This window comes from Salmo salar, chromosome 16, assembly GCF_965601325.2.
Source record: "Salmo salar chromosome 16, fSalSal1, whole genome shotgun sequence".
Lineage (NCBI taxonomy): Eukaryota > Metazoa > Chordata > Actinopteri > Salmoniformes > Salmonidae > Salmo > Salmo salar.
The window spans coordinates 7,664,148-7,689,375 of record NC_138306.1 but is presented as its reverse complement, the minus strand read 5'-3'; the positions used below and the strand labels follow the sequence as shown (position 1 = coordinate 7,689,375).

The window sequence follows — 25,228 nt, the reverse complement described above, 5'->3', positions numbered from 1 at the left end:
CAGCATTGGTTTGGGGTGGTAAATAGACAGCTACAAAGAATATAGATTAAAACTCTTGGTAAATAGTGTGGTCTACAGCTTATCATGAGGTACTCTACCTCAGGTGAGCAAAACCTCGTCATTGAGTTATATAGATTAATGAATACCTCTGGTGTTGCTTGTCAGTGTTTATATATTTTATGTGCTTTTGTATGCTTGCTATAGACCTCCTGGCCATGTTGGAGTACAGCTCACTTCTGCAGCTTCTCTGTCCAGACTTCCCAGTGGAGATGGTACAACATGCAGCAAGGTCTGATTTGGCATAATTTATTGATATTGTACAATATTATGTTAATTTAGCTACATTTAAGTTACTGAACGTAATGTGTGTTTTCATCTCTGTGAAATGGAATGCCAACACATGATTGTAAACATTTAAAGTATACACTATTTGTATTTATTATGGATCCCCATTAGCTGCTGCCAAGGCAGTTATACAATTTTAAAAACATTACAGTACATTCACAGATTTCACAACGCACTGTGTGCCCTCAGGCCACTACTCCACTCCACATATCTACAGTACAAAATCCATGACTACCTGCTGTGGTAAACCGTGGGGTGTTGGCTTGAGCATGCAGAGATTGACACAGAGATGCTTTAGTCCAAAAACAACTTTACTTAAGACAGTATCCGTCTCTCTCCCTTCTCTCCCACGGTGTGCCATCGTGCTCCTTTTATTTAGCCTCCACGGCTGGTTGGCACTTTCCTCTAATTACCTCCACTTAGCTGTCAGTGTCGGGGTGCCCAGCTCCCGTATTCCCAGCAGAGGGAGCCAACGTCGCCTCACGTACCTCCCCTCTATTACCATCCCCCGGGGTAGACCTCCTGGGATAGCACAGTGTGTGTATAGTGTATATGTTATCGTGTGTGTGTATATGCATGTGTCTGTGCCTATGTTTGTGTTGCTTCACAGTCCCTGCTGTTCCATAAGGTGTTTATTTTATCTGGGGTTTTTTAAATCTAATTTTACTGCTTGCATCAGTTACTTGATGTGGAATAGAGTTCCATGTAGTCATGGCTCTATGTAGTACTGTGCGCCTCCCATAGTCGGTTCTGGACTTGAGGACTGTGAAGAGACGTCTTTTGGCATGTGTTGTGGGGTATGCATGGGTGTCCGAGCTGTGCGCCAGTAGTTCAAACAGACTGCTCGGGTGCATTCAACATGTCAATACCTCTCATAAATACAAGTAGTGATGAAGCCAATCTCTCCTCCACTTTGAGCCAGGAGAGATTGACATGCATATTATTAATATTAGCTCTCTGTGTACATCCAAGGGCCAGCCGTGCTGCCCTGTTCTGAGCCAATTGCAATTTTCCTAATTCCTTTTTTGTGTCACCTGACCACATGACTGAACAGTAGTCCAGGTGCGACAAAACTAAGGCCTGTAGGAGCTTAACTCTTTGTTAAGTGTTGCAGTAATTTCAGTTGCTGTAGTAGCTGACATGTATTGTTGAGTCATCCTCATACATAGACACGCTGGCTTTACTCAAAGCCAGTGGCATGTCATTAGTAAAGATTGAAAAAAGTAATGAGCCTAGACAGTTGCCCTGGGGAATTCCTGATTCTACCTGGATTATGTTGGAGAGGCTTCCATTAAGGAACACCCTCTGTGTTCTGTTAGGCAGGTAACTCTTTATCCACAATATAGCAGGGGGTGTAAAGCCATAACACATACGTTTTTCCAGCAGCAGACTTTGATCGATAATGTCAAAAGCCGCACTGAAGTCTAACAAAACAGCCCCCACAATCATCTTTTTATCATCAACACTATGACTATATCCAACTGATATCTCTTTCAACGTAGGATAGTGCTAATGGATGATGCCATGGACTGCCTCATGTCGTTCTCGGATTTCCTCTTCTCTTTCCAAATCCAGTTCTACTTCGAAGGTAAGTACATCTGTATAAACCAACGACGAGAGAACTTGGTTCACCACTATGTACCTGACATGATGATCAAATCAAATCAAACTTTATTTGTCACATGCGCCGAATACAACAGGTGTAGACCTTACCGTGAAATGCTTACTTACAAGTCCTTAACCAACAGTGCAGTTCAAGAAAGAGTGAAAAAAATATTTACCAAATTAACTAAAGTAAAAAATAATAACAAGTAACACAATGTATATAGTCCGGTGGCCATTTGATTAATTGTTCAGCAGTCTTATGGCTTGGGGGTAGAAGCTGTTAAGGAGCCTTTTGGTCCTAGACTTGGCGCTCCCGTACTGCTTGCCGTGCAGTAGCAGAGAGAACAGTCTTATGACTTCGGTGACTGGAGTCTTTGACAATTTTTGGGGCTTTCCTCTGACACCGCCTAGTATATAGGTCCTGGATGGCAGGAATCTTTGCCCCAGTGATGTACTGGGCCGTACGCACTACCCGCTGCAGCACCTTATGGTCAGATGCAGAGAGCAGTTGCCATAGCAGGCGGTGATGCAACTGGTTACATAAACTCTAATGCTAGAGCACTAGATACTTTTCAGCCTCTGACTGGGTAGACTCTAGGTTGCACAGTACATTACATCATTACATTACATTTTAGTCATTTAGCAGACACTCTTATCCAGAGTGACTTACAGTAGTGAATGCATACATTTCATTTTCATTTCATGCATTTTTTTGTATTGGCCCTCCGTGGGAATCGAACCCACAACCCTGGCGTTGCAAACACCATGCTCTACCAACTGAGCCACAGGTACCCACAGTGCCACCTGAAATCCTGTATTCCTTTTACTTTCCACTAACAGAGTTCCTGGAGAGTATTGCTGTGATCTACCAGGACCTGCTGTCAGGGAAAAGCCCCAACACTGTGATCGTCCCAACCTCTACCTCAGTGGAACAGCTCCCCCAGGTGGCCACAGAGGAAACTGAGGCCCAGGAAGGAGTGGACTCCTCTGTCTTTGGAGAGTGCATCGAGGTGCTTTGTGAAAGGTTCAAACACAAGTAAGAAATAGTTCCATGATTACAATACATCTAAATAAATATTGTGACTAGCCTACAATGACAATATAAACAAACATTCAATGATTCTCAGGTAACACCAGCACTCGGGAGAAGATTATACCGGGGGGTCAAATGAAGTTGTATTGAACTACTAGGGTACATAACTCCTGATTAAAGATGCTCTATGTTGAAATCGCTCCACCATTTCCTGGTTGCTAAAATTCGAATAGTTTGCCTAATATCAGTTTATGTGACAAAACAAGCAAGTATAGTATAGAGAATCATTGTACCATCTAAACAGCTTTTAAATATATTTTCCAAACCCCAAAATGTTGTAATTTCAGCTGTTTGAAGCTGGTGTACAAAACCGAAAGTAAAGGACGCAAAACTAAACTTAAAAACAGGAAGTATAGAAATAGTGCACATAGAACAGATCTACTGCATCTTAGACTTGCTTTCAATGGGAATGACATCTATAACACACATTTCTATGTGAATTTGGTCAGGTCACCGAAAAAGTTACATATTGCCGCTTTAAGTTAGAGTGATTTATTGATCTTGTGTGTTTCTCCATAGCCATCCTTCTACATCTGCCATTAGAGAGGTTCTGGAGCTAACACAGAGAGTGACATTCTATGGCTTTGTGATGGCTCTGGTCAGACATGAGGGCGTCAACCAGGACATTGGTGAGAACTAGCCTACTGTGTTGTTATCTATTGATAACAAAGACTATTGTTCCAATAATGAAATAGAACTACAATGCATTACAATAAATGTACCCTACCAGGCTTTTCATTTAATCACTGTTTACCTAGTGTTTATAATTGTGAGTTGACCTTGCTAGGTGCCCTACCAAACAAGTCAGAGCTTCTCATTGACCCTGAGATGGACCAGGAAGTGGAGAAACTGTGAGTAAACTGGAGCACATAATGTACCATAATCAAAACCTAGATTTGCCCATGTTTCTACTACACTGTTAAAAATGGCTAATAGATCATGTTGCATGCCTTCATTGCCTTGACACAACTTGACTATGAACCTTCAGTCACCCTCTGGTTGGAAGCTCAGTCAGTTCTGTAGTACTGTGTATCCTCTCCTCTCAACAGGATTAAATAGTATTATATTGTAATATGTTATTATATCTCTATGCTCTCTACAGCATTGCCCAGATCGCTATCAGTCCTACGTCCAACAGCAGCAGCAGTGTACCAGGACACAAGGAGCCCCCTAGGAAGGCCTCCCCACGCAAGTCCCTTCACCACCGCAAGAGGATCGAGATGGAGAGTGACGGATCCACCGAGGAGACAGACTCCTCAGAGAACTGAGCCTGAACTGAGGCTGACCTCCCAATGGCCCATGGTCTCCCATTAACACACTTATACTTCCACTGACGGACTAAACTTGTCATTAACCCTGTTACAACTATAGTGTCTGTGTTACAACTGTGTACTTTAGGCTTATTACTCTAGGCCAATTTCTGTAGAACTGTTATATATTTAGTTCTATGAAAACCTGTCTGATGATTGCATTCCCTGTCTGAAAAGTGTGAAAGTTTTATTTTACAATAACATCTCTTCAGGTCGGAACTGTAATTCAGTGTTCCCTACCTGGTAACACGCATTATTTTATGTAGTTATTTATGATGTGGTATATTTGTATGTAATTTATGATTACCAACCCTGTATCAACTAATATAAAGATTGTTGCTGTGTGTCACAATGTCGCCCATGGCAATAATGTCTCACTGCGTGGTCAGGAAGATTTTTACACCTCAGGTTGCCTCTTAGAGGGTTGTTTAGAGATGGAATCATCAAGGAAAATATAAATCATAAAGTTCAGAGAGGATGTAAACACCTTCACATTTAATGACAAGAATTGGCATCCTGTGTTTTTTTTTCTCTACATTGTTTTGTTTGACATTGATATCATGCAATACACACCCGGTTTGATCAAACTTACTGTAGGACATTTCATTTACAAACATCATATTTATATTGTACAGGTATTACATCTGTCCCACAGTGCCAGGATATCCTTCTCAAATAAAAAGGAAATACATAATGTATACAGTAATCACAATAATTACAAAATAGGCACTACTTGTGGTTTGAAAACATGATTTTAGAACACATGCCTTCCGGGTGACTTTTAAAGTGGAAAGACCACAGTGATTCCAAGATCATATTTATTAAAGTATTTTCCTTATACGGTAATCCCACCTTGCAATTTGGGCCCAAAATATTGTTTCCAAGTTACAGTAGGCGTATGGGCTCTATTAAATCAGATCCGCTTTGGCCGACATCCACATAGCAGTTGTTTTCGAGGTGTCAGAGGTGGAACTGCGTTAAGAGTTGTCAAATCCACAAGCCTTGGCTGTACGGAGTCACATTAAGAGAAAAAGAAAAGTGAATTCACCTTTTTGGTATTGGGAGATAGATGACAGGCCCTAGTCAGAGTTCATTGGTGAGAATGATGAACTGGACTTCATTAAAAGCCTGTTATGATGTGATGGGGACCATTAATCCATTAATACACTTTCCCACCCAACATACATACTAACTGATTCTGAAATCAAACACAGTGTGATTTTAAAAACAGTCCAGGGACAACATACAGACAGATTGAAATCACTGCCTCTCTGTCTTCCTCTGTACAAAGACAAGTTTCCAGGTGACTTGATATAGTGATCTCATCTCATTTGGAATTGCTCGTAAAGCCACATATATAGAAACATATTCTATCTTTGATATTGAGTGTGATATTGAATTAGATCTGAAATCTGTAACTACTTTTGGGATTTTCTGTACTGTAGTGCCGGTCCTTACATTTGGCTTCACACACTACATTTAAAAGTACTGTACTTTTGTCCAATTACCTTTTTTAAGGAAGATACATGTATGCTCTTTTGTATAGGATTGGTAATGCTTTAGTTTGGGTATTTCTGTAGACATGTTTGTGCTGTGGAAACATGACAGTGAATAGGAAGCCGCACCAAGTAGACCTGTGTGACAGATCAATATTACTAAAAGCGTTACCATTCAATGCAGTAATCCACCATGCAAGTTGTTTCATCATGACACAACGTTGGAGAAATGTACTATAGCGAGAAGAAAGCTACTCAATGAAGATGTCCTCTGTTGGGCATGAGTAGCCCACCGTTTCCTTGTAGTACAGTTGGAAGGCTTTCCTATGGGCAGGAACAACAAAAGAGGGGTTAGGTACAAATAGTGAGTAGTAGTTTGTGAATAGAACAATGTATTATTATAAACAGTATGATGTTCATATTCATTAGCATATTTGGATAGTAAGAAGATGAGTGGCAGAGAGAAAGGAGGAGAGAGAAATGTTAGAGAGCGTACCCAACAGACTGAGCCAGAGGCATCATGGAGTCGTCTGACATAAACACATGGCAAGCAAACCTCTGGTGATCAGGATGTTTGGTGATGAATCCAAAATACCTGGAATCAATGGGAGAGACGTGGTACAACATGCTCCGGATACAGTAGTTGCTACTTGCTAGTCTTTCTGCCGTTGAGATACAGCTCTTTAAGTTTTGTTAAATAAGTTGCCCACTGGGCACAGATGTCAGTTCAATGTCTAGTTTTGATTTACGTTTGGTTGAGTTGTCAACGAACGTGGATTCAACATGGAATCAACAAAAAATGGCACCATGTCATTGGATTTAGGTTAAAAGTTAAAAGTGAAAAAGACTAAATTCCCTTTCATTGATGACTGTGCAAATCCAATCAGTTTTCCACATTGATTCAACGTCATCACATCATCTTTTGGAGTTGAAATGACATGGAAAGTTGATTCAACCAGTTTTTGCCCTAGTGGGTGCGGTGGCCATCAATCTGATTTGGTATTTATAGGCCTGTAGCCTGGAGTTGAATGACTTCCTTAGTTTAGCATGTGTCATTTACTCACTTGTTATGTTTTGGGTGACAGCCGCAAAAGGAGATGTTCTTAAGCTGAAAAAAGTGAAAGCACTTATCCCCCTGTGAAAATATACATAGAGATGAGAGATAGTCACGGTGAGTTCCTGCACTAGCATGTGATGTCATAGAATTAGAGAGTACTTCTAGAATGTGCTAATTCTATTTCTATGGGTACAGTGGCTGTTGGGCCTGAGTGAATGCATCATACTGGCATAGCCTGGGTTCCAGTCTGTTTTCTGCTCATGTTTGCCATGGCAATTCAATAAAGAGTTGTCAAGAGAGCAGAAACAGACTGACTCTCAGGCCACACCACACCATACACCATACCTCGGTAAGAACAGAACATAATGTTAGGCTCAGACCCTATGGTCTGTGTCTGAGAGTTTACTCATACAGTAAGCCAGTCCAATGGGATACACATTGGTGGAACCACGAGTGAGGAGGATTAAAAAGTCTTAAGACTAAGTGGTCATTATGCAAGAGGGGTTCTGTCACCGACCATAGGACCACAGTATCCCACGAGGGAAATGTCCACCCTGCTAAATGACTGCTGCTTTCCACCCAAGACTGTTTTGAAAATATCTAGTCTTACTTAACCTTGTTTTGAACCTTGTTTGAACCCTGTTTTGAAAAGGTCTAGTTATACTGTATTTCCCATTCCTACAAAAATACTCCATACTTGTATTTTCCAATGCATGACAAACGTACGAGGGACTATGACTAATCTATGACTTCAAATTACTTACAGGATTAACTTTGGTCTGACTGGAAAATTCCTTATCACGACATGTATCTAGCTAATCGAAATGGAAAATGTGTATTTACATGGGCCTTGAACACTGATGCATAAACTAATAACAGTGAGGCATTGTGAACACATATATCAGTGTATAAGAGAGGACATACTCTTTCCGAGGTCCTACATTCATCTTGCACAATGATTTTCACCCCCTTCATGTTGATTTCCAGAATACATGCAGAGGGAGGCTGCATGGTCATCCGGCGGTTGTTAGCAATCTGTTGACGAAAACAATAGCACCGCTTGATTGTTTACATGTGCACGTCAGCATATCCACTCAGGTTTTAAATAAGCCAATCCGTTCTCAGACTTTGCTGTAAGTACAATAGGCTGCCTAATCACTTTCTGTCCGTATTGTTCTTCCGACTGAGGATTGTGAAATGATGGTTTAGATTACTAACCCAAACACACCACCAGGGGGGCGGATACTGTACCTTTTGCATAGCAGCACAAAGCACATCGTTGCCTTTGTGGTAGGGTACGTTAACAGAACCCAGGAACTTCACTCGGAACCGGTCTACCCAGTCATCTTTGTTTTCTAACGGAGATAGGGTAAGACAAAGGCAAGGGCAAAGACACACTTAGAGTTCTATTTGTCAGCATATTATTCAGTAGAGGTTCATTCAGAGCCAAATCAGGCTATTTAAAGATCCTCTCCATCCTATACTGTTTGTGCTCTCTTGCCAAAATGCCGACTTCTATGGGCAAACGTGTTTGGCATGACAATAAGGGACAAGGAGTTGGCAAGAGGGCACAGACTTGCGCTCAGGCTAATGAATTGAATGCATTTCATAGAACGTCTATATTGATCCTATAACCAAACACTGATGCCCAAAGTGTATTGATGACAGTACCTTTGCTGTGTTCAAAGCCAGTCTAATGGATTAAATAAACCATCATAAACAGTATAAACCAAATTTGATACCTTTGATGGGTTCCTGGGTGACCTTGGCAGCATAGTAGGCAGGGAAGATGCCGCTGGCCCCAGTTCTCATGTTGTAGGCCTTACACCACAGGTCATCAGCCTGAACCTCCATAAGCAGAGGGTCGTCCACTTCTAGCTCCAGCTCATCGCCATGGCGAGGGACAAACCTGTTAATCACACAGACAGCATGGTTAATCATTCAATCAATAAATCAATCAAATGTGTTTACAAAGTGTTTTTTTTGCATTATCTTGATAATGAGCTGTTAATCACACTGACCACTATGATGTTATGTTTGATATTAATCCATGTAATGAATCTCTAATGTGTTTGTCGGTACCTGAAGGAGGACCCTGTGTAAGATTGCTTCAAGCATTTATTAATATTTATATCACAGCATTGTTGAGTACTCGTCTCTGATTGGCTAGAAGTCCATTCTAGGGCTTGAGCCGGTGTTTGGAGGGGATATACTGGCACGTTATTGTTAGACAAAGTCATTATAATCATTTTATACCACAGCATTGTTGAATAGTCATTTATGATTGGCTGGAAGGGCATTCTAGAGTGGACATTTAAACCAGATGGGACATTTGGAAAATATATCGGGAAAGTTGGAAAAGATGTTGGGACACCTTGCAATCATGACACAATAAGCGCCGACACATGCAGACCGTACTTGCTACAAACAACCACTCAAACTGAAGTTGGATACATTGTAAACGCGGGTCCAACGAGGAAAAAACGTAGCTAGCTATCATTGATTTGTTTTTGCAGAGACACATTTTTAAGGGAACATTTCATGACCTAACGTGGTGAGTGATAAACATGAATTTCTCTGGTCCCGGCTACTGTTGCACGCAAATGCCGCTATGGTGTCAAATCCTCCCATGTTTCAAGTTTGACCAGCTGTTTTCAGCAACTGATATTTTTATAATTCGGTTGTCATATTGGCAGGTTTGCTAGCAACAAACTATTTAGCTAGCTTCTAGCTTAGTGTTTGATATGCAATCCGATCTCCTGGTAATGAACGTGTCGAGTGTCCTGACGAGAAGGCAAACTTTTCTAGCTATGCCAGGCAGAATTGGGCATTATCAGCTCATGGTTATGGATGTATCCAAAATGAATGTCAATAGAAAACAGCTACTTTGCTGTTATTCTGGCTGCAGAGGTTGTGACTGTGTTAGCCGTAGCTAGCTGGCTAGCTAGCGAGGGATAAGAACGCTGCCAGCAGCAGGATGGCAACGGAACATAAAGAATGAATGACTGGGTCACATCCATAAATATTGAACTAATCGAACGAACGACTGGATGGCGTCTCTAGCAACCAAAAAATTAGAAAGTACTAGTTTGCTTATATAAATGAAGATATCAACTGAAAAATGTATTTACTTGTTTTACTTTTTACTCCCAAACTTCATGATATCTAATTGGTAGTTACAGTCTTGTCCCATTGCTGCAACTTACGTATGGATTCGGGAGAGGCAAAGGTCGAGAGCCATGCATCCTACAAAACACGACCCTGCCAAGCTGCACTGCTTACCCAACCCGGAAGCCAGCCGCACCAATGTGTCGGAGGAAACACCGTACAACTGGCGACCATGTCAGCATGCATGCGCCCAGCCAACCACAGGAGTCGCTAGAGCGCGATGGGACAAGGACAGCCCTGCCGGCCAAACCCTCCCCTAACCCGGAAACAATGGTGCGCCGCCCCAGGGGTCTCCCGGTCGTGGCCAGCTGTGACAGAGCCTGGACTCGAACCCAGAATCTCTAGTGGTACAGCTAGCACTGCGATGCAGTGCCTTAGACCACGGCACCACTCGGGAGGCCTCTGGCAACATTCTTATCCCTTGCTTGCTAGCTAGCTACAGCTAACACAGTCACGACCTCTGCAGACAGAATAACAGCAAAGTAGCTGTTTTCTATTGACATTCATTTGGATACATCCATGACAATGAGCTGATAATGCTCGATTTTGCCTGGCATAGCTCGGAAAGTTTTCCTTCTTCTCTGAACACTCGACACTGTTCATTACAAGGATATCTCAATACATATTAAAAACTAGGCTAGAAGCTAGCTAAATAGTTTGTTGCTACAAACTTTCCAATATGACAACCAAATAAAAAAATATCAGTTGCTGAAAACAACTGGTCAAACTAGTCTAGAACTGTGGGAGTATTTGACAGCATACAGTTGAAGTCGGAAGTTTACATACTCGTTTTTCAAACACTCCACAAATTTCTTGTTAACAAACTATAGTTTTGGCAAGTTGGTTAGGACATCTACTTTGTGCATGACACAAGTCATTTTTCCAACAATTGTTTACAGACAGATTATTTCACTTATAATTTACTATATCACAATTCCAGTGGGTCAAAAGTGTACATGCACTAAGTTGACTGTGCCTTTAAACAGCTTGGAAAATTCCAGACAATGATGTTATCGCTTTAGAAGCTTCTGATAGGCTAATTGACATAATTTCAGTCAATTGGAGTTGTACCTGTGGATGTATTTGAAGGCCTACCTTAAAACTCAGTGCCTCTTTGCTTGACATCATGGGAAAATCAAAAGAAATCAGCCAAGACCTCAGAAAAAAATTTAAGACCTCCACAAGTCTGGTTCATTCTTGGGAGCAATTTCCAAACGCCTGATGGTACCACATTCATCTGTACAAACAATAGTACGGAAGTATAAACACCATGGGACCACGCAGTCATTATACCACTCAGGAAGGAGATGCGTTCTGTCTCCTAGAGATGAATGTACTTTGGTGCGAAAAGTGCAAATCAATCCCAGAACAACAGCAAAGGACCTTGTGAAGATGCTGGAGGAAACAGGTACAAAAGTATCTATATCCACAGTAAAATGAGTCCTTTATCGACATAACCTGAAAGGCTGCTCAGCAAGGAAGAAGCCACTGCTCCAAAACAGCCATAAAAAAGCCAGACTACGGTTTGCAACTGCACATGGGGACAAAGATCGTACTTTTTGGAGAAATGTCCTCTGGTCTGATGAAACAAAATAGAACTGTTTGGCCATAATGACCTTCGTTGTGTTTGGAGGAAAAAGGGGGAGGCTTGCAAGCCGAAGAACACTATCCCAACCGTGAAGCACTGGGGTGGCAGCATCATGTTGTGGGGGTGCTTTGCTGCAGGATGGACTGGTGCACTTCACAAAATAGATGGCATCATGAGGCAGGAAAATTACGTGGATATATTGAAGCAACATCTCAAGGCATCAGTCAGGAAGTTAAAGCTTGGTCAAAAATGGGTCTTCCAAATGGACAATGACCCCAAGCATACTTCCAAAGTTGTGGCAAAATGGCTTAAGGACAACAAAGTCAAGGTATTGGAGTGGCCATCACAACGCTGTCACGTCCTGACCCTTGTAAGAGGTCATTTTATATAGTAGATGGGTCAGGGCGTGACAGGGGGTGTTTGGTTGGTTTTCTTGTTTTCTATTTCTATGTTTTGTGTTCTAGGTTTTCTATTTCTATGTTGTTGTTTTTATGGGTTGATCTCCAATTGGAGGCAGCTGGTCCTCGTTGCCTCTGATTGGAGATCATATTTAAGTAGGGGGTTTTTCTTTTTGGGTTTGTGGGTTGTTAATTTTGAGTAGTGTGTTTTCCTCTCTGCGTCACGGTTTGTTGTTTTCTGTATTTCTAGTATTTGGTGTATTGCAACGTTTCTCTATAAATAAAAAGATGTGGAACTACAACATGCTGCGCGTTGGTCCGATCATTCTGACAGCCGTGACAAACGCCCTGACCTCAAACCCATAGAAAATTTGTCGGCAGAACTGAAAAAGTGTGTGCGAACAAGGAGGCCTACAAACCTATCTCAGTTACACCAGCTCTGTCAGGAGGAATGGGCCAAAATTCACCCAACTTACTGTGGGAAGCCTGTGGAAGGCTACCCGAAACGTTTGACCCAAGTTAAACAATTTAAAGGCAATGCTACCAAATACTAATTGAGTGTAGTATGTAAACCTCACCCACTGGGAATGTGATGAAAGAAATAAAAGCAGAAATAAATTATTCTCTCTACTATTATTCTGACATTTCACATTCTTAAAATAAAGTGGTGATCCTAACTGACCTAAAACAGGGCATTGTTATTAGGATTAAATGTCAGGAATTGTGAAAAACAGTTTAAATGTATTTGGCTAAAGTGTATGTAGACTTCCGACTTCAACTGTAGCTCTACATGCCTCAAGACTGCAACAGTAGGATTCATGTTCATCACTCACCACGTTAGGTGATCAGATGCTCCAAAAACATATGTCTCTGAAAAACAAATCAATGCTAGCTAGCTAAGTTTTTTCCTCGTTGGACCTGCATTTACATTGTATCCAATTTCGTTTGTGTTGTTGTTGGTTTATCTTTCTGTAACTGTGTACGGTTTGCATGTGTAGGTGCTTATTGTGTCATGATTGCAAGGTGTCCCGATATCTTTTACAACTGTTCCGTTATATGGTTTATATGCTTTTATTGTCCATTCTGGAATGCTCTCTAACCAATCAGAACCAGTATTCATCAACGCTATGGTATAAATATATATACATGTCATTTAGCAGACGGTCCTATCCTAAACGACTTGCAGGAGCAGTTAGGGTTACGTGCATTGCTCAAGGGCACATCGATAGATTTTTTACGTAGTCAGCTTGGGGATTCAAATCAGTGAACTTTCAGTTACTGGTCCAACGCTCTTAACCACTAGGCTAGCTGCCGTGGCTCTATGCGCTCTCGGGCAAATAATGCAACTTTTCCCATTGAACGCTCATCGTTGGTTATCACTTACGGATAACTCATTTATAATGGCTTATTCATGAGTTTTTATATAAACCAAGTTTTTATAAAGAGTAAAACCATTCAATGTCTCACCTGAACACAGCTCTGTGGCTCTGCTCTTGCTCTACTCCATCTAATACACAGGAAAACAGGCCAAAGGACTCCGCACCTGGAGCACACAAGGCAGGAGAGGAGCTTTAGGTCACTGTGATAAAAATGGAATAACAAAGTGCCAAAACAAGAGTACTATACAGGAGTAACTTTGCTGAATTTGGTGTCTTTCAATCATGTTAAATAGGGCATTCTAACTTCTGTAATTCCTTTGAAGTAAGAAAGTAAGTACAGCTCTTTGTCTTCAGAAATATAAACATGGTTTCAATGAATTTACAATACAATTGAGTATGAGCATTATCCTGAGCCAGGTCTGCCTCGGGAAAAAAAGGGTAATTGGCAGCAGCCAGTCACACAAAACTCACCAGAGGAGTGTAAATGTCTGTTCACGAAAACATTGCGGAACTTGCGTGTTCGAGGTCCCCCGCCAACTCCTGCCTCAGAGGACGAAGAAGCCCTCGACAGACGTGATGACTTCCTTTCTCTCTTCAGCTCGCTGTGATCCACCTCATAGTCCTCTTCCTCGTTGGCTGACTCATATACCGTCTCTGTGTCGCTTTCATCACTGTAGCTCTGGTAGCACTGCTTCAAGCTCACCAGTTCTAACTTGGCGTGCTCGTCCACCACTAGGGTGTACTTAACAGAGTCATAGGAGAGGCCATCGGCCTCGGAGCTCTGAGCGCGTGCAGTCCGCAGGGCCCCCGACCCCCCCGACTCACCCTTAGAGCTAGACTTAGAGCCCCTGTCCCACAACCCCCTTTCCCGCTCCCCTCCCTCACTGTCAGATGGCCTAAAGCATGAGGAGATGGAGAAGGAACGTGGAGGAGGTGCAGGGGGGTGCAGGTAGACCTCGTCCTCCTCGCAGATGGAGGGGTTGGTTCGGTTGGGGAGGGCAGTGTTTGTGTACGCTGGGGGTCCCTCCGTGTCAGAGCTGATTGACATGCGATTGCCCTCGCTGCTCTGAGACAGGAAGGGACGGTCAGAGTCTGGACGGTCAGTGTCTGTGTTCTTCTGGTGTACCGGTGTCAGGTAGATCTCCTCCGTGGCTTCTGGCTGGCGCTCCTCCTCACGGCAGCATCCCCGCCCTTGCCCCTGTCCTCCTCGCCCCCTGCTCCCATCCCTATCCCCATCCACAGCTTTGTCTCTCATACTGCCTGCTTTCGGCTTTGCTGCTGTAGTCTGATTGTGTGGAGCAGTGGAGGACTTCTTATCCCGCTGCTTTGCGTCACGCTGCCTGCCCCGTGATTCTGAAGGTCCATGTGAGATGAACGTGGAGTAGTCCTTGCTGTATGCCTTGACTGCCTTCTCTGGTACTGTGCCTCTGTGTTGGGGTTGTTTGGCCACAGAGCCATCGTTGTGCTGCTGGACTTTAGACTCATCGTTGACCTGCTCATTAGTGGGTGTCAGATCGCCTTTAACACACACAAACAAAACAACAACACAAGCAAAAACAAAAGATTATTAATTAGGCCTCAAACTGCTGAAGGATTATAAGGGATGCAGCTACAGTAACAGTATCCATGCAGCACGGTAAAGAGTTACAGGATGAGAGCCATTGTTGGGTTTCCTGGCCAACGTTCTTATTGTATGTATCATACTGAAGTATGAGAACACCGAAGATGTTGGGCTTTTAATATTTTCTATTTCTTGAACATTTTAAGGATTATGACTGTGAGTGTTCATGTCAGGGTCACCTTATGAAGGGATTAGCGGATTGGAGTTGAATAAAATACTGTACTGTAGTGTTGACATACGTGCAATTACTTTGTGCTCATTGACACAAATGAAATAAAAAGGTGTAGAAAAATGCCACTGAAAGTTGTCATTTTCTAAATGCTTCCACTTCTGCGAACAGAAACGTTGCTGCCTTGTTCAAAGGTAATGTTGGTATTACTCTCACAAGAAAGTACTGTATACACATACAGTATATGGTTTAAACCAGTGAATATCCCATTCTCACCTGTTATGTGGGGGGAGGAGGAGTTTGAGTTTGACAGATTCTCCTTCCATGTGTCCTTCTTTCCAAATGAGTTGTTGTTAATTGTATCCTTGTCCTACAATGATATTACAGACAGAGAGAGAGGTAAAGATCGAGAGACATGAAGAGAGAGAGGAGAGAAAGATAGTTAGATGTAACTTTTCTTTGATAAACATTACATCACCCTTTAAGAGTGTGCGTACACACACACAGTCTTGTACAGCTAACCTTGTAGGGACACACAATTCAGTCACATTCAAAATCCTATTTTCCCTAACCCCTAACCCTAAACCTAACCTGTACTCTCACCCTTACCCTTTTATTTATTTATTTCACCTTTATTTAACCAGCTAGGCAAGTTGAGAACAAGTTCTCATTTATAATTGCGACCTGGCCAAGATAAAGCAAGCAGATTGACACATACAACAACACAGAGTTACACATGGAGTAAAACAAACATACGGTCAATAATATAGTAGAAAAATAAGTCTATATACAAAGTGAGCAAATGAGGTGAGATAAGGGAGGTAAAGGCAAAAAAAGGCCATGGTGGCGAAGTCAATACAATATTGCAAGTAAAACACTGGAATGGTAGATTTGTAGTGGAAGAAAGTGCAAAGTAGAAATAGAAATAATGGGGTGCAAAGGAGCTAAATAAATAAATACAGTAGGGGAAGAGGTAGTTTGGGATAAATTATAGATGGGCTATGTACAGGTGCAGTAATCTGTGAGCTGCTCTGACAGCTGGTGCTTAAAGCTAGTGAGGGAGATAAGTGTTACCAGTTGTAGAGATTTTTGTAGTTCGTTCCAATCATTGGCAGCAGAGAACTGGAAGGGGAGGCGGCCGAAGGAGGAATTGGCTTTGGGGGTGACCAGAGAGATATACTGTACCTTCTGGAGCGCGTGCAACAGGTGGGTGCTGCTATGGTGACCAGCGAGCTGAGATAAGGGGGAACTTTACCTAGCAGGGTCTTGTAGATGACCTGGAGCCAGTGGGTTTGGCGACGAGTATGAAGCGAGGGCCAGCCAACGAGAGCGTACAGGTCGCAGTGGTGGGTAGTATATGGAGCTTTGGTGACAAAACGGATGGCACTGTAATAGACTGCATCCAATTTATTGAGTAGGGTATTGGAGGCTATTTTGTAAATGACATCGCCGAAGTCGCGGATCGGTAGGATGGTCAGTTTTACGAGGGTATGTTTGGCAGCATGAGTGAAAGATGCTTTGTTGCGAAATAGGAAGCCAATTATAGATTTAACTTTGGATTGGAGATGTTTGACGTGAGTCTGGAAGGAGAGTTTACAGTCTAACCAGACACCTAGGTATTTGTAGTTGTCCGCATATTCTAAGTCAGAACCGTCCAGAGTAGTGATGCTGGACGGGTGGGCAGGTGCAGGCAGCGATCGGTTGAAGAGCATACATTTAGTTTTACTTGTATTTAAGAGCTGTTGGAGGCCACGGAAGGAGAGTTGTATGGCATTGAAGCTCGTCTGGAGGGTAGTTAACACAGTGTCCAAAGAAGGGCCAGAAGTATACAGAATGGTGTCGTCTGCGTAGAGGTAGATCAGAGACTCACCAGCAGCAAGAGTGACATCATTGATGTATACAGAGAAAAGAGTCGGCCCAAGAATTGAACCCTGTGGCACCCCCATAGAGACTGCCAGAGGCCTGGACAACAGGCCCTCCGATTTGACACACTTAACTCTATCGGAGAAGTAGTTGGTGAACCAGGCGAGGCAATCATTTGAGAAACCAAGGCTGTTGAGTCTGGGGGTGAGGATGTGGTGATTGACAGAGTCGAAAGCCTTGGCCAGGTCAATGAATACGGCAGCACAGTATTGTTTCTTATCGATGGCGGTTAAGATATCGTTTAGGACCTTGAGCGTGGCTGAGGTGCACCCATGACCAGCTCTGAAACCAGATTGCATAGCGGAGAAGGTGCGGTGGGATTCGAAATGGTCGGTAATCTGTTTGTTGACTTGGCTTTCGAAGACTTTAGAAAGGCAGGGTAGGATAGATATAGGTCTGTAGCAGTTTGGGTCAAGAGTGTCCCCCCCTTTGAAGAGGGGGATGACCACAGCTGCTTTCCAATCTTTAGGAATCTCAGACGACACCAAAGAGAGGTTGAACAGGCTAGTAATAGGGGTTGCAACAATTTCAGCAGATCATTTTAGAAAGAAAGGGTCCAGATTGTCTCGCCCGGCTGATTTGTAAGGGTCCAGATTTTGCAGCTCTTTCAGAACATCAGCTGACTGGATTTGGGAGAAGGAGAAATGGGGAAGGCTTGGGCGAGTTGCTGTGGGGGGTGCAGTGCTGTTGACCGGAGTAGGGGTAGCCAGGTGGAAAGCATGGCCAGCCGTAGAAAAATGCTTATTGAAATTCTCACACACCCTAACCCCAACCTTAACCTAAAAACCTAACCCTAAAATTAACCCTAGCTCCTAACCCTAACCCATAACATAATTCTAACCCTAACACTAATTCTAACCATAACCCTAAACCCCATAGAAATAGCATTAGCCTTCTGGTCCCCACAAAAATAGTTAGACACACACACACACACACACACACACACACACACACACACACACACACACACACACACACACACACACACACACACACAAAGGAGTGGCTGTTAAAACGCATGAGTGGTTGTTCTGCCTAAGAAGATGGCTGTTCTCTATTCTCTATTATTACCGCACAGTCCAGCCCAGTCAGTCCACAGCCCTTTTCTAGCCAAGCAGCTCGATGATCAATGACTTGTCTCAGCTGTCAATCACATTTACCCAGTCCTAGCCTCTGTACCAGGCCTCCTGCAGCCGAGTGATGAACGAGGCTTTGGACTACGGTAACGCGAGATCACAGCCATCTAAATATATGGCGCTGGCTTGGGGCGAGACTCACCAAGCCCTGATGACATCATCTCACATACCATCACAATCTGATCCGGCTGCCAGGAAGAGGAATCAGGAGCTAGCCAATAAAGAGGAAGTCAAGACTGTTACACTACACAGCAGCACACTGTCATAGAGACCATTCACAGTGATGATGCTGACTCACAGTCGTGATGCAGCTGCTGCTGGGCACTGGAACTGGCTCTGTTACCATGGTTACCATGGCCAGGAACTGGAGGAGAGAGAAACTGTGTGTAGGTGTGTGTGTGTTTCTTTGGTGTGTCGGGTTTGTGTTGATAGAACGGTTTGATGTTGAAATGCTCCAAGTTCTATTTATGAAATGAAAATGAGACATTTTGGAATTCATGGGACTGACTGTTTATCAAGACTGTGTTATCATTTTGGTAGCTGTTATCCCTTTGGTTGAAGTCTTCGGGTCTCAGGAAAGGTTACTCTTCACATAGCTTCACAAACTTTGGTACACTTCACCCTCCCCCTTGGCCTCCTGTCCTCCTGTCCACAGTAACCAACCCCAGCAACTGATAACCATCCACTGTGTAGTCTGATTCATGACACCACCATAATCAGTCGTATTGCTCTGAGAGATTCAAGTCTCTTCAGGTCTCAGGCAACATGGCACCGGCAGAGTTTAGAGTAGTATCATAATGTCTAATAGCCTAACTGTCAGAAAAGTGTTCAGCCCAAATAAACAACTGTGATGACTGTAATGATAATTGAACTGCGGTGTGCCCAATAAGCTGCATTGGCCACACACCTACGTACGTGTGTGGCCAATGCAGCTTACATATGTACTCACGCATGCACACACGCGCACACGCACGCACACATGCACACACACACACGCACACACACACACACACACACACACACACACACACACACACACACACACACACACACACACACACACACACACACACACACACACACACACACACACACACACACACGGCTCAACCCATCCTTCACAACAGCGTGATGTAACAAGGTGGGACACATAGTGACGGCAACAACCATGGTGACATATGGCTGGCAGATGTTGTTCACAATCAAAGTAATCCGGTTTTTAGTCTCAACAAAGGGGCTAAAGTTTCTAAGTAATCGTTCACCTTGATCACATTAGAAACCTGAGTGGGTGTGATATAGTATAGAGCAGGGCTCTACAACCCTGTTGCTGGAGAGCTAGCCTCCTGTTGTTGGTTTTCACTCCACCCCAGTTGTAACTAACCTCATTCAGCTTATCAACCAGCTAACTATTACTAGAATCAGGGGCGCTCGACTAGGTTTGGAGCTAAAACCTACAGAAACAGGGTTGAAGAGCCCTGCTATAGTCACTTGATCTTGATGGGGATGTAAGCTCAAGGACTGTGAAAATAGGTAGTGAACACCACCATTCAGATAGCCTGGTCCCAGATCGGTTTGTGCTGCCTTGCTACAGCACAAACAGATCTGGGACCAGGCTATCTGAATCAAGCTTTCACTACCTGTTTCCCTAGTCCTTGAGCTCAAGTGTCTCTGTAATTGTACCAGGCTACCACTCAGACAGAGTAGGAGTGAGACATAAAACATGGTTAGCCTAATCCTTCCCAACACAGCGTGAGACCACGAGCAGCAGCAGGGCTTTGAGGCCAGGTCGTGTTGTGGTGCCATACACAGAGACGTTAGTCACGTGACCAGGTCTGACAGGGCCAGAATTAGGAATTACACCTCCTAGAGGGGAAAACATCCTGGGCCTCCCTCTATCCTCCCCAGGCCACACCTGGGTTAAAAAAGAAATACTTTCAAAATCTTTCAAATACTTTTAGCATTTGCTTTAGTCTGCCTAGAGTGCCAGATGGACAGGGTCTGAGTCTAAAGTGGATGTGATGTTAAGTTATTTGATGGGAAGGAACCTTGACAGGGTAAGGATTAACCAGTCAGTGTAGCAGGTTATCCAAACCTACATCTGGTCACGCACCTTATCCTGGTTTTCCTGATCTTCTTTGAATTTAATCAGAAGTCTGCCATAAAGACATTGTTCTCATCATTCATGAATGTCCTTGTGAAACAGATTTTTTGAAACATCTTCTTTTTAGCATCTTAATGTTTTGGTTATAACTGATTATAACCCGGTTGTATCTGATTGTTACTGGTTTCAACTGGTTATACCTGATTTTAACGAGTTATAACTGGGTGGAGTTGTTTGGGTGGGTACATATATCATACATACAGTACATACACACTGGACATACATTACAATAATCCTACCAATGGCTTAGGTTAAAAGATGAAACCGTCAAACATTCAAACTGCAGTCTGCACTCTACTACTAGAGACTGTAGAGTATTTGGTCGTGCTGAGCGTTGTGGGCAATTACTAAGATCATTCCAAATCTCCGCCAGAGAAATGACAGCCCTCTCCCCGTCGTATACTTCTTCAATGAAGACAGGTCTGAAGCTCACTGGACTATATCAAAGCATCCAAGCAATAATAAACCATTTTTGTTACGACAGATACTAACCTACAAAATCTCTGGCAAGAGGTCTATTCTGAGGGAAAGATCAAAGATATTTTATAAAGATCAACATGAGATGCAATGGATGAAAGATGAGTGAACAGATCCTCACTCGTTTAGTCACTCTACATAGGATTGTCATTGTAAACGGCCCTATCCTTGGACTGACACTGATGGACTCTGACCTGTCCTTTCCATCGTTATCCCTAGTCAGCAGAGCACACCCTTCCTTCCCTGTCTGATGCCATTCAGCTGGCGGGGAAGCTGACAGACTCACAGAAGGACAGAAGGGTGTGCTATTTACAGACAGCAAAGATCAAGGACAGCAGTTAAATGGAGCACATGCTACAAACACAGTCGCAAGCATGGGCTCCGTCGAGAGAGAAAGAGCACATCCATTATCACACGAATGAACATTTCCTCTACTGTTACAATGCTTCGATCGAGAACCACAACAGTCCCAGCATTATGCTTTTCTGGTATACAGTGGCTATCAATGTGAAATGAAAATATTTCCATTTAACGACATTAACAAATACACACTGTAGACATACTGCTTACATTACATTAAAAGGAAATCCGTATTTATATTGGTGCCTGGGTAAGGTATGCTGCCTCGATACAGATAGCATTCTATACAGATTCAATTCTATCTGATCTCCCATTAATTATTTAAACCAAACAGACGGTCTGTGATCACAGAGGAGAAAATAAGCAGGATCTCTACTGTAAATTGGTGCTGGGTGTAAGCTACCAGCTTCTATACTGCTCTTATACAGATCCCATCCTATCGAATCTCATATTTCAAACAAACCTAATATGATCTATGATATAGTATATGATCTGCCTGTCATCACTGGGAAGATACAGAAGCAGCCCCTTTAATGCCTCTTTACAGATTCCCTTCTATAGCTAATCCAACATTATATGAACCAAACAGATGATGTGATGATGTCGTGTCATCACAGAGGGTAGAAATAAACAGTCCCCACCTGTGTCCTGGGGGGCTGAGGAGGCTGAGGCTGCACCTGTGGAAACAACGCTAGTGTGGTGGGTCTCTTGGGCCTGTACGTATCCATAGCGATTGGATGTTCAGCAGATTTTAATTCTATCACATTGGGCTGTTTCTGCCTGACAGGAGTTAGAATGACGGCCCCTCTCTCTTCCCGGTTGAGTCTGTGGTCGTCGAGGGAACCATGGATCAGGCCCCAGTGCTCCTCTTCCTCCTGGATCTCTTCCTCAGCATCGATCAGGTCCAAGTGGAGCATCTCCGCCTGCACTTCCCTGAACCCCCGCCCGTCTGCCTTCCCTGCCTCGCTACTGGCTGGCCACGTCACATGGTCCTGGGAAGAGCCAGGCAGCAGTGTTGCAGCAGATAGAGAGAGAATCATTCAGTGAGGTGGAGGGGGAGAGGGAGGGAGGTGGAGAAAGCAATAATGAGAGCAAGTGGAGAGAGAGAGAGAAAGGGATTCAGTGAGGAGAAAAGGAAGGGAGGGGAAGAGGAGGAGAGCAGAGCCAGTCAATCACGGCCTGGCAATGACATCAGCAGCCTGAGACTGTGGCTCGTTCTCGGCTCATGCTCACTGTAATGCCATTCTAATTCAATCATACCGTAGTAGGATAAACCACCCTGAAAACAAACACAAGCAAAGCTGGGCTACTGTTCTGTTCTGTGAGGTATACAACAGCAGCCTGTAACACCTTTACCGTCTTTACACTGACGTCAAATCTAAAGATAATGTTAATACGGAATAATTTCTTTAACCACAAAATATTAAGATGCACACAGACCTGCTGTACTGTGTGTCAACGTCATACAACCTTCCCCTAAGCTAACGTATGGTCTGACGTCTCCATTTGACTGATACTAAAATGACAGTTCACCCTAGCAGCTAGTTTAGTAGAATATCTGCAGGGCTAAAGGTGGAGGCCAGTGATGTGATGGCCAGGCTTTAATGACGTGTGGCATGTTAGGTCTACTCGGCTCTGGAACACATGTGTACCAAGACCATCCCCGCCTGCAGTCATTAATCTGATTAGTGACTTTGGACTACTAACTCTGGATTCTACTACCGCTTCTGCTTCTGCTGCGGCTACTATCTCACAGCGACGGCCCCAAAATAACAGCAAGCATACAACGGGAGCGACGTTTATCTCAATATCTCAACCTTCCGTTATGAATATTCATATTATGAAAAACAAGACCGCAACAGTGTGAAGTCAGACAGTGTGTTGTGGGAGAAGGGAGGGAGGAGTTTGTTGAGGGAAACTGGTGTAGAGGAGCTTACTTGGTCATCCAGGTTGTCGTAGTTGAGGCTGGCACCACACTGTGCATACCAGACCTGGGTTCATATACTATTCAAAATAATTTCAAATACTTGATCAGTGCTTGATTGAGCTTGCCTGGCTTAATGGATCAATAGAAAATTCGCAAAATTGCAATCCGAGCACATTTGACACTTTGAAACTGTTTTTGAACCCAGGTCTGGTGTGTGTACATGTAGATTAGCTTACTTGAGAGTCAAGGTCATCGTAGTTAAGGCTGGCTCCAGCCTCATCAGTGATCTCTGTGACCTGAGAAAGGTCCTCGTCCTCAAACTCCTCCAGGCTGATGTCATGGGTCAGCCTGAGGACACGACATACACACTGCGTCACACCACACTACAGAAAACAAACCACGCCGTCACTCAACATCTCTGGGAGCTGAGGGCAGGGGCACACTGTTTTACACACATCAATGAGAGAGTAAACACAGGGGTGTCGCTCTCTGCAGACGACTTAGTTACACTTTCACCTTAGTGAGGTACTGCTTGATACTCCTGATGGTAGGTGGCAGTTGCACAACCAGGTGGACAACCATCTGTGCTGAAATCAAAAAGCTCTAAACCCTTTAATAAAAAGGCGTGCATTGGGGTTTGCATGAATGGCCGAGAGAGACAGGAAAAAGTGTGGCCTCTATGTCTTACATTAGCATTACTGTACGTCACTGCCAAGAAGTGTAGACCTTTATGGCAAATAAACGCTTGTCTGGTAAACACTTGTTTTAGTTATCCATTGAAAAACATTTTGTTACTTTTTACCCTAATGAATGTGACCCTGGTTTAACTCTACAGTATATAAATACTACTGTACCATTTCTCCCACTGGTCCTCCATCCACTTCTCTCCATTCTCCTCCTCCCTCCAATTCTCCCCATCCTCGCTGGACTCCATGGCCAGACTGAGGTAGAGCAACATCAGCTGGGCTGGGCAGGCAGATGGACCAGGAACTGATCGATTCAACAGGCAATTACAGCACTTCCTCCTTTCAACAGAGCATCATTCACAATCCTGACTTTTCAATCTCCATCCGCTCTGGCCCACACATCAGCATCAGCAACAACAACAACGACAACAACAACAACAACACCACACCACTGATAGAGAGGGACCCTGAAGATAAAGACAGCTTATTTTCCTTTTCCGCACACACAGTACAGAGCTCTCTTCTCTTCACCACCGGCTCCACCCAGCCACTTATCTCCTCTCTGTGTATTTGTACTCCCCCTCTGGTCCAGAATAATGACTGGAGGAGGATGGGAGGATGGGGGAGGTGCAGGCTGCAGGTGGACAGTAAAGAGACTGGAGATCGGGGGACTCAATCACCCGCTTAAGCCCCAGCCCATCAGCCCTAGCTGGGTAGGTTCTCCTCCTGTAAGTCCCTGCCTCCTGTATGATGGACGGCTTGAATCGAGGCAGCTCTACTCAGGTTGCTGCCTCCTCCTCCGCAGGCCAGGCAGCCATATACAGGGAGGGCCAGACTGAGGGAAGGGAAGTGGTGACTGCTAGGATCAATGGAGCTGCTGTAGTGCTGAAATAGAATCTTCTTCCCTTTTATCCCTGATCTGAGGGAGGGAGGATTTGGAAGGTCCCTGGCCCTGCTTAGAACATCATGGCTTCCATTGTGTTGTTGTGTAGGTTGGTTCTCATGCCATGGAATGACCCACGCCTTCTTCTCCTCACTCTGAACAAACTGTGACGTGATGTGTGAGCCGGTGCAGCAGAGAGAATTAACAGCTTACGTATGTCGGGGGTGTATAATTTTTAAAATGGCGGAGGAGGGCAAGTGGGCTAAGCGGTCATTACATTATTACCTCTAATATGATTTGCTGTCCCTGTGGCAATGTCCACACATTACACACTAAAATACTGTTTAAGACATGACATGCACACGCATTTTACACACTACAACCCTGGCCACTAATACGTATACCACACCAGGGGTGTGTACATTACAGTTCCTTTATAATTGAAT

The 25,228-nt window shown here is 43.7% G+C and overlaps 2 protein-coding genes across 3 annotated transcripts in view; one reads left to right on the top strand and one right to left on the bottom strand.

The window, feature by feature from the left end:
- Nucleotides 1-4,861, top strand: part of cstpp1 (centriolar satellite-associated tubulin polyglutamylase complex regulator 1) — a 10,117-nt gene extending 5,256 nt beyond the window's left edge. Inside the window, exons 4-9 of one of the 2 annotated variants that reach the window (XM_014147803.3) lie at nt 205-289; nt 1,848-1,933; nt 2,791-2,986; nt 3,563-3,672; nt 3,831-3,894; nt 4,146-4,861. In XM_014147803.3, coding sequence (XP_014003278.1) covers nt 205-289; nt 1,848-1,933; nt 2,791-2,986; nt 3,563-3,672; nt 3,831-3,894; nt 4,146-4,311 — 707 coding nt within the window. In that variant the 3' untranslated portion in view covers nt 4,312-4,861. The remainder of the gene's footprint in view (nt 1-204; nt 290-1,847; nt 1,934-2,790; nt 2,987-3,562; nt 3,673-3,830; nt 3,895-4,145) is intronic. The other variant, XM_014147805.3, reaches the window with a different exon arrangement.
- On the bottom strand, nt 4,816-25,228 carry mapk8ip1a (mitogen-activated protein kinase 8 interacting protein 1a). The gene is made up of 11 exons (XM_082962493.1): nt 24,068-25,228; nt 21,928-23,561; nt 15,506-15,599; nt 13,911-14,957; nt 13,528-13,603; nt 8,649-8,815; nt 8,158-8,261; nt 7,831-7,941; nt 6,914-6,984; nt 6,346-6,444; nt 4,816-6,173 (listed from the first exon to the last, which is right to left on the bottom strand). The coding sequence occupies exons 2-11, from the start codon at nt 22,324-22,326 to the stop codon at nt 6,101-6,103; spliced, it is 2,241 nt and encodes a 746-aa protein (XP_082818619.1). The 5' UTR covers nt 22,327-23,561; nt 24,068-25,228; the 3' UTR covers nt 4,816-6,100.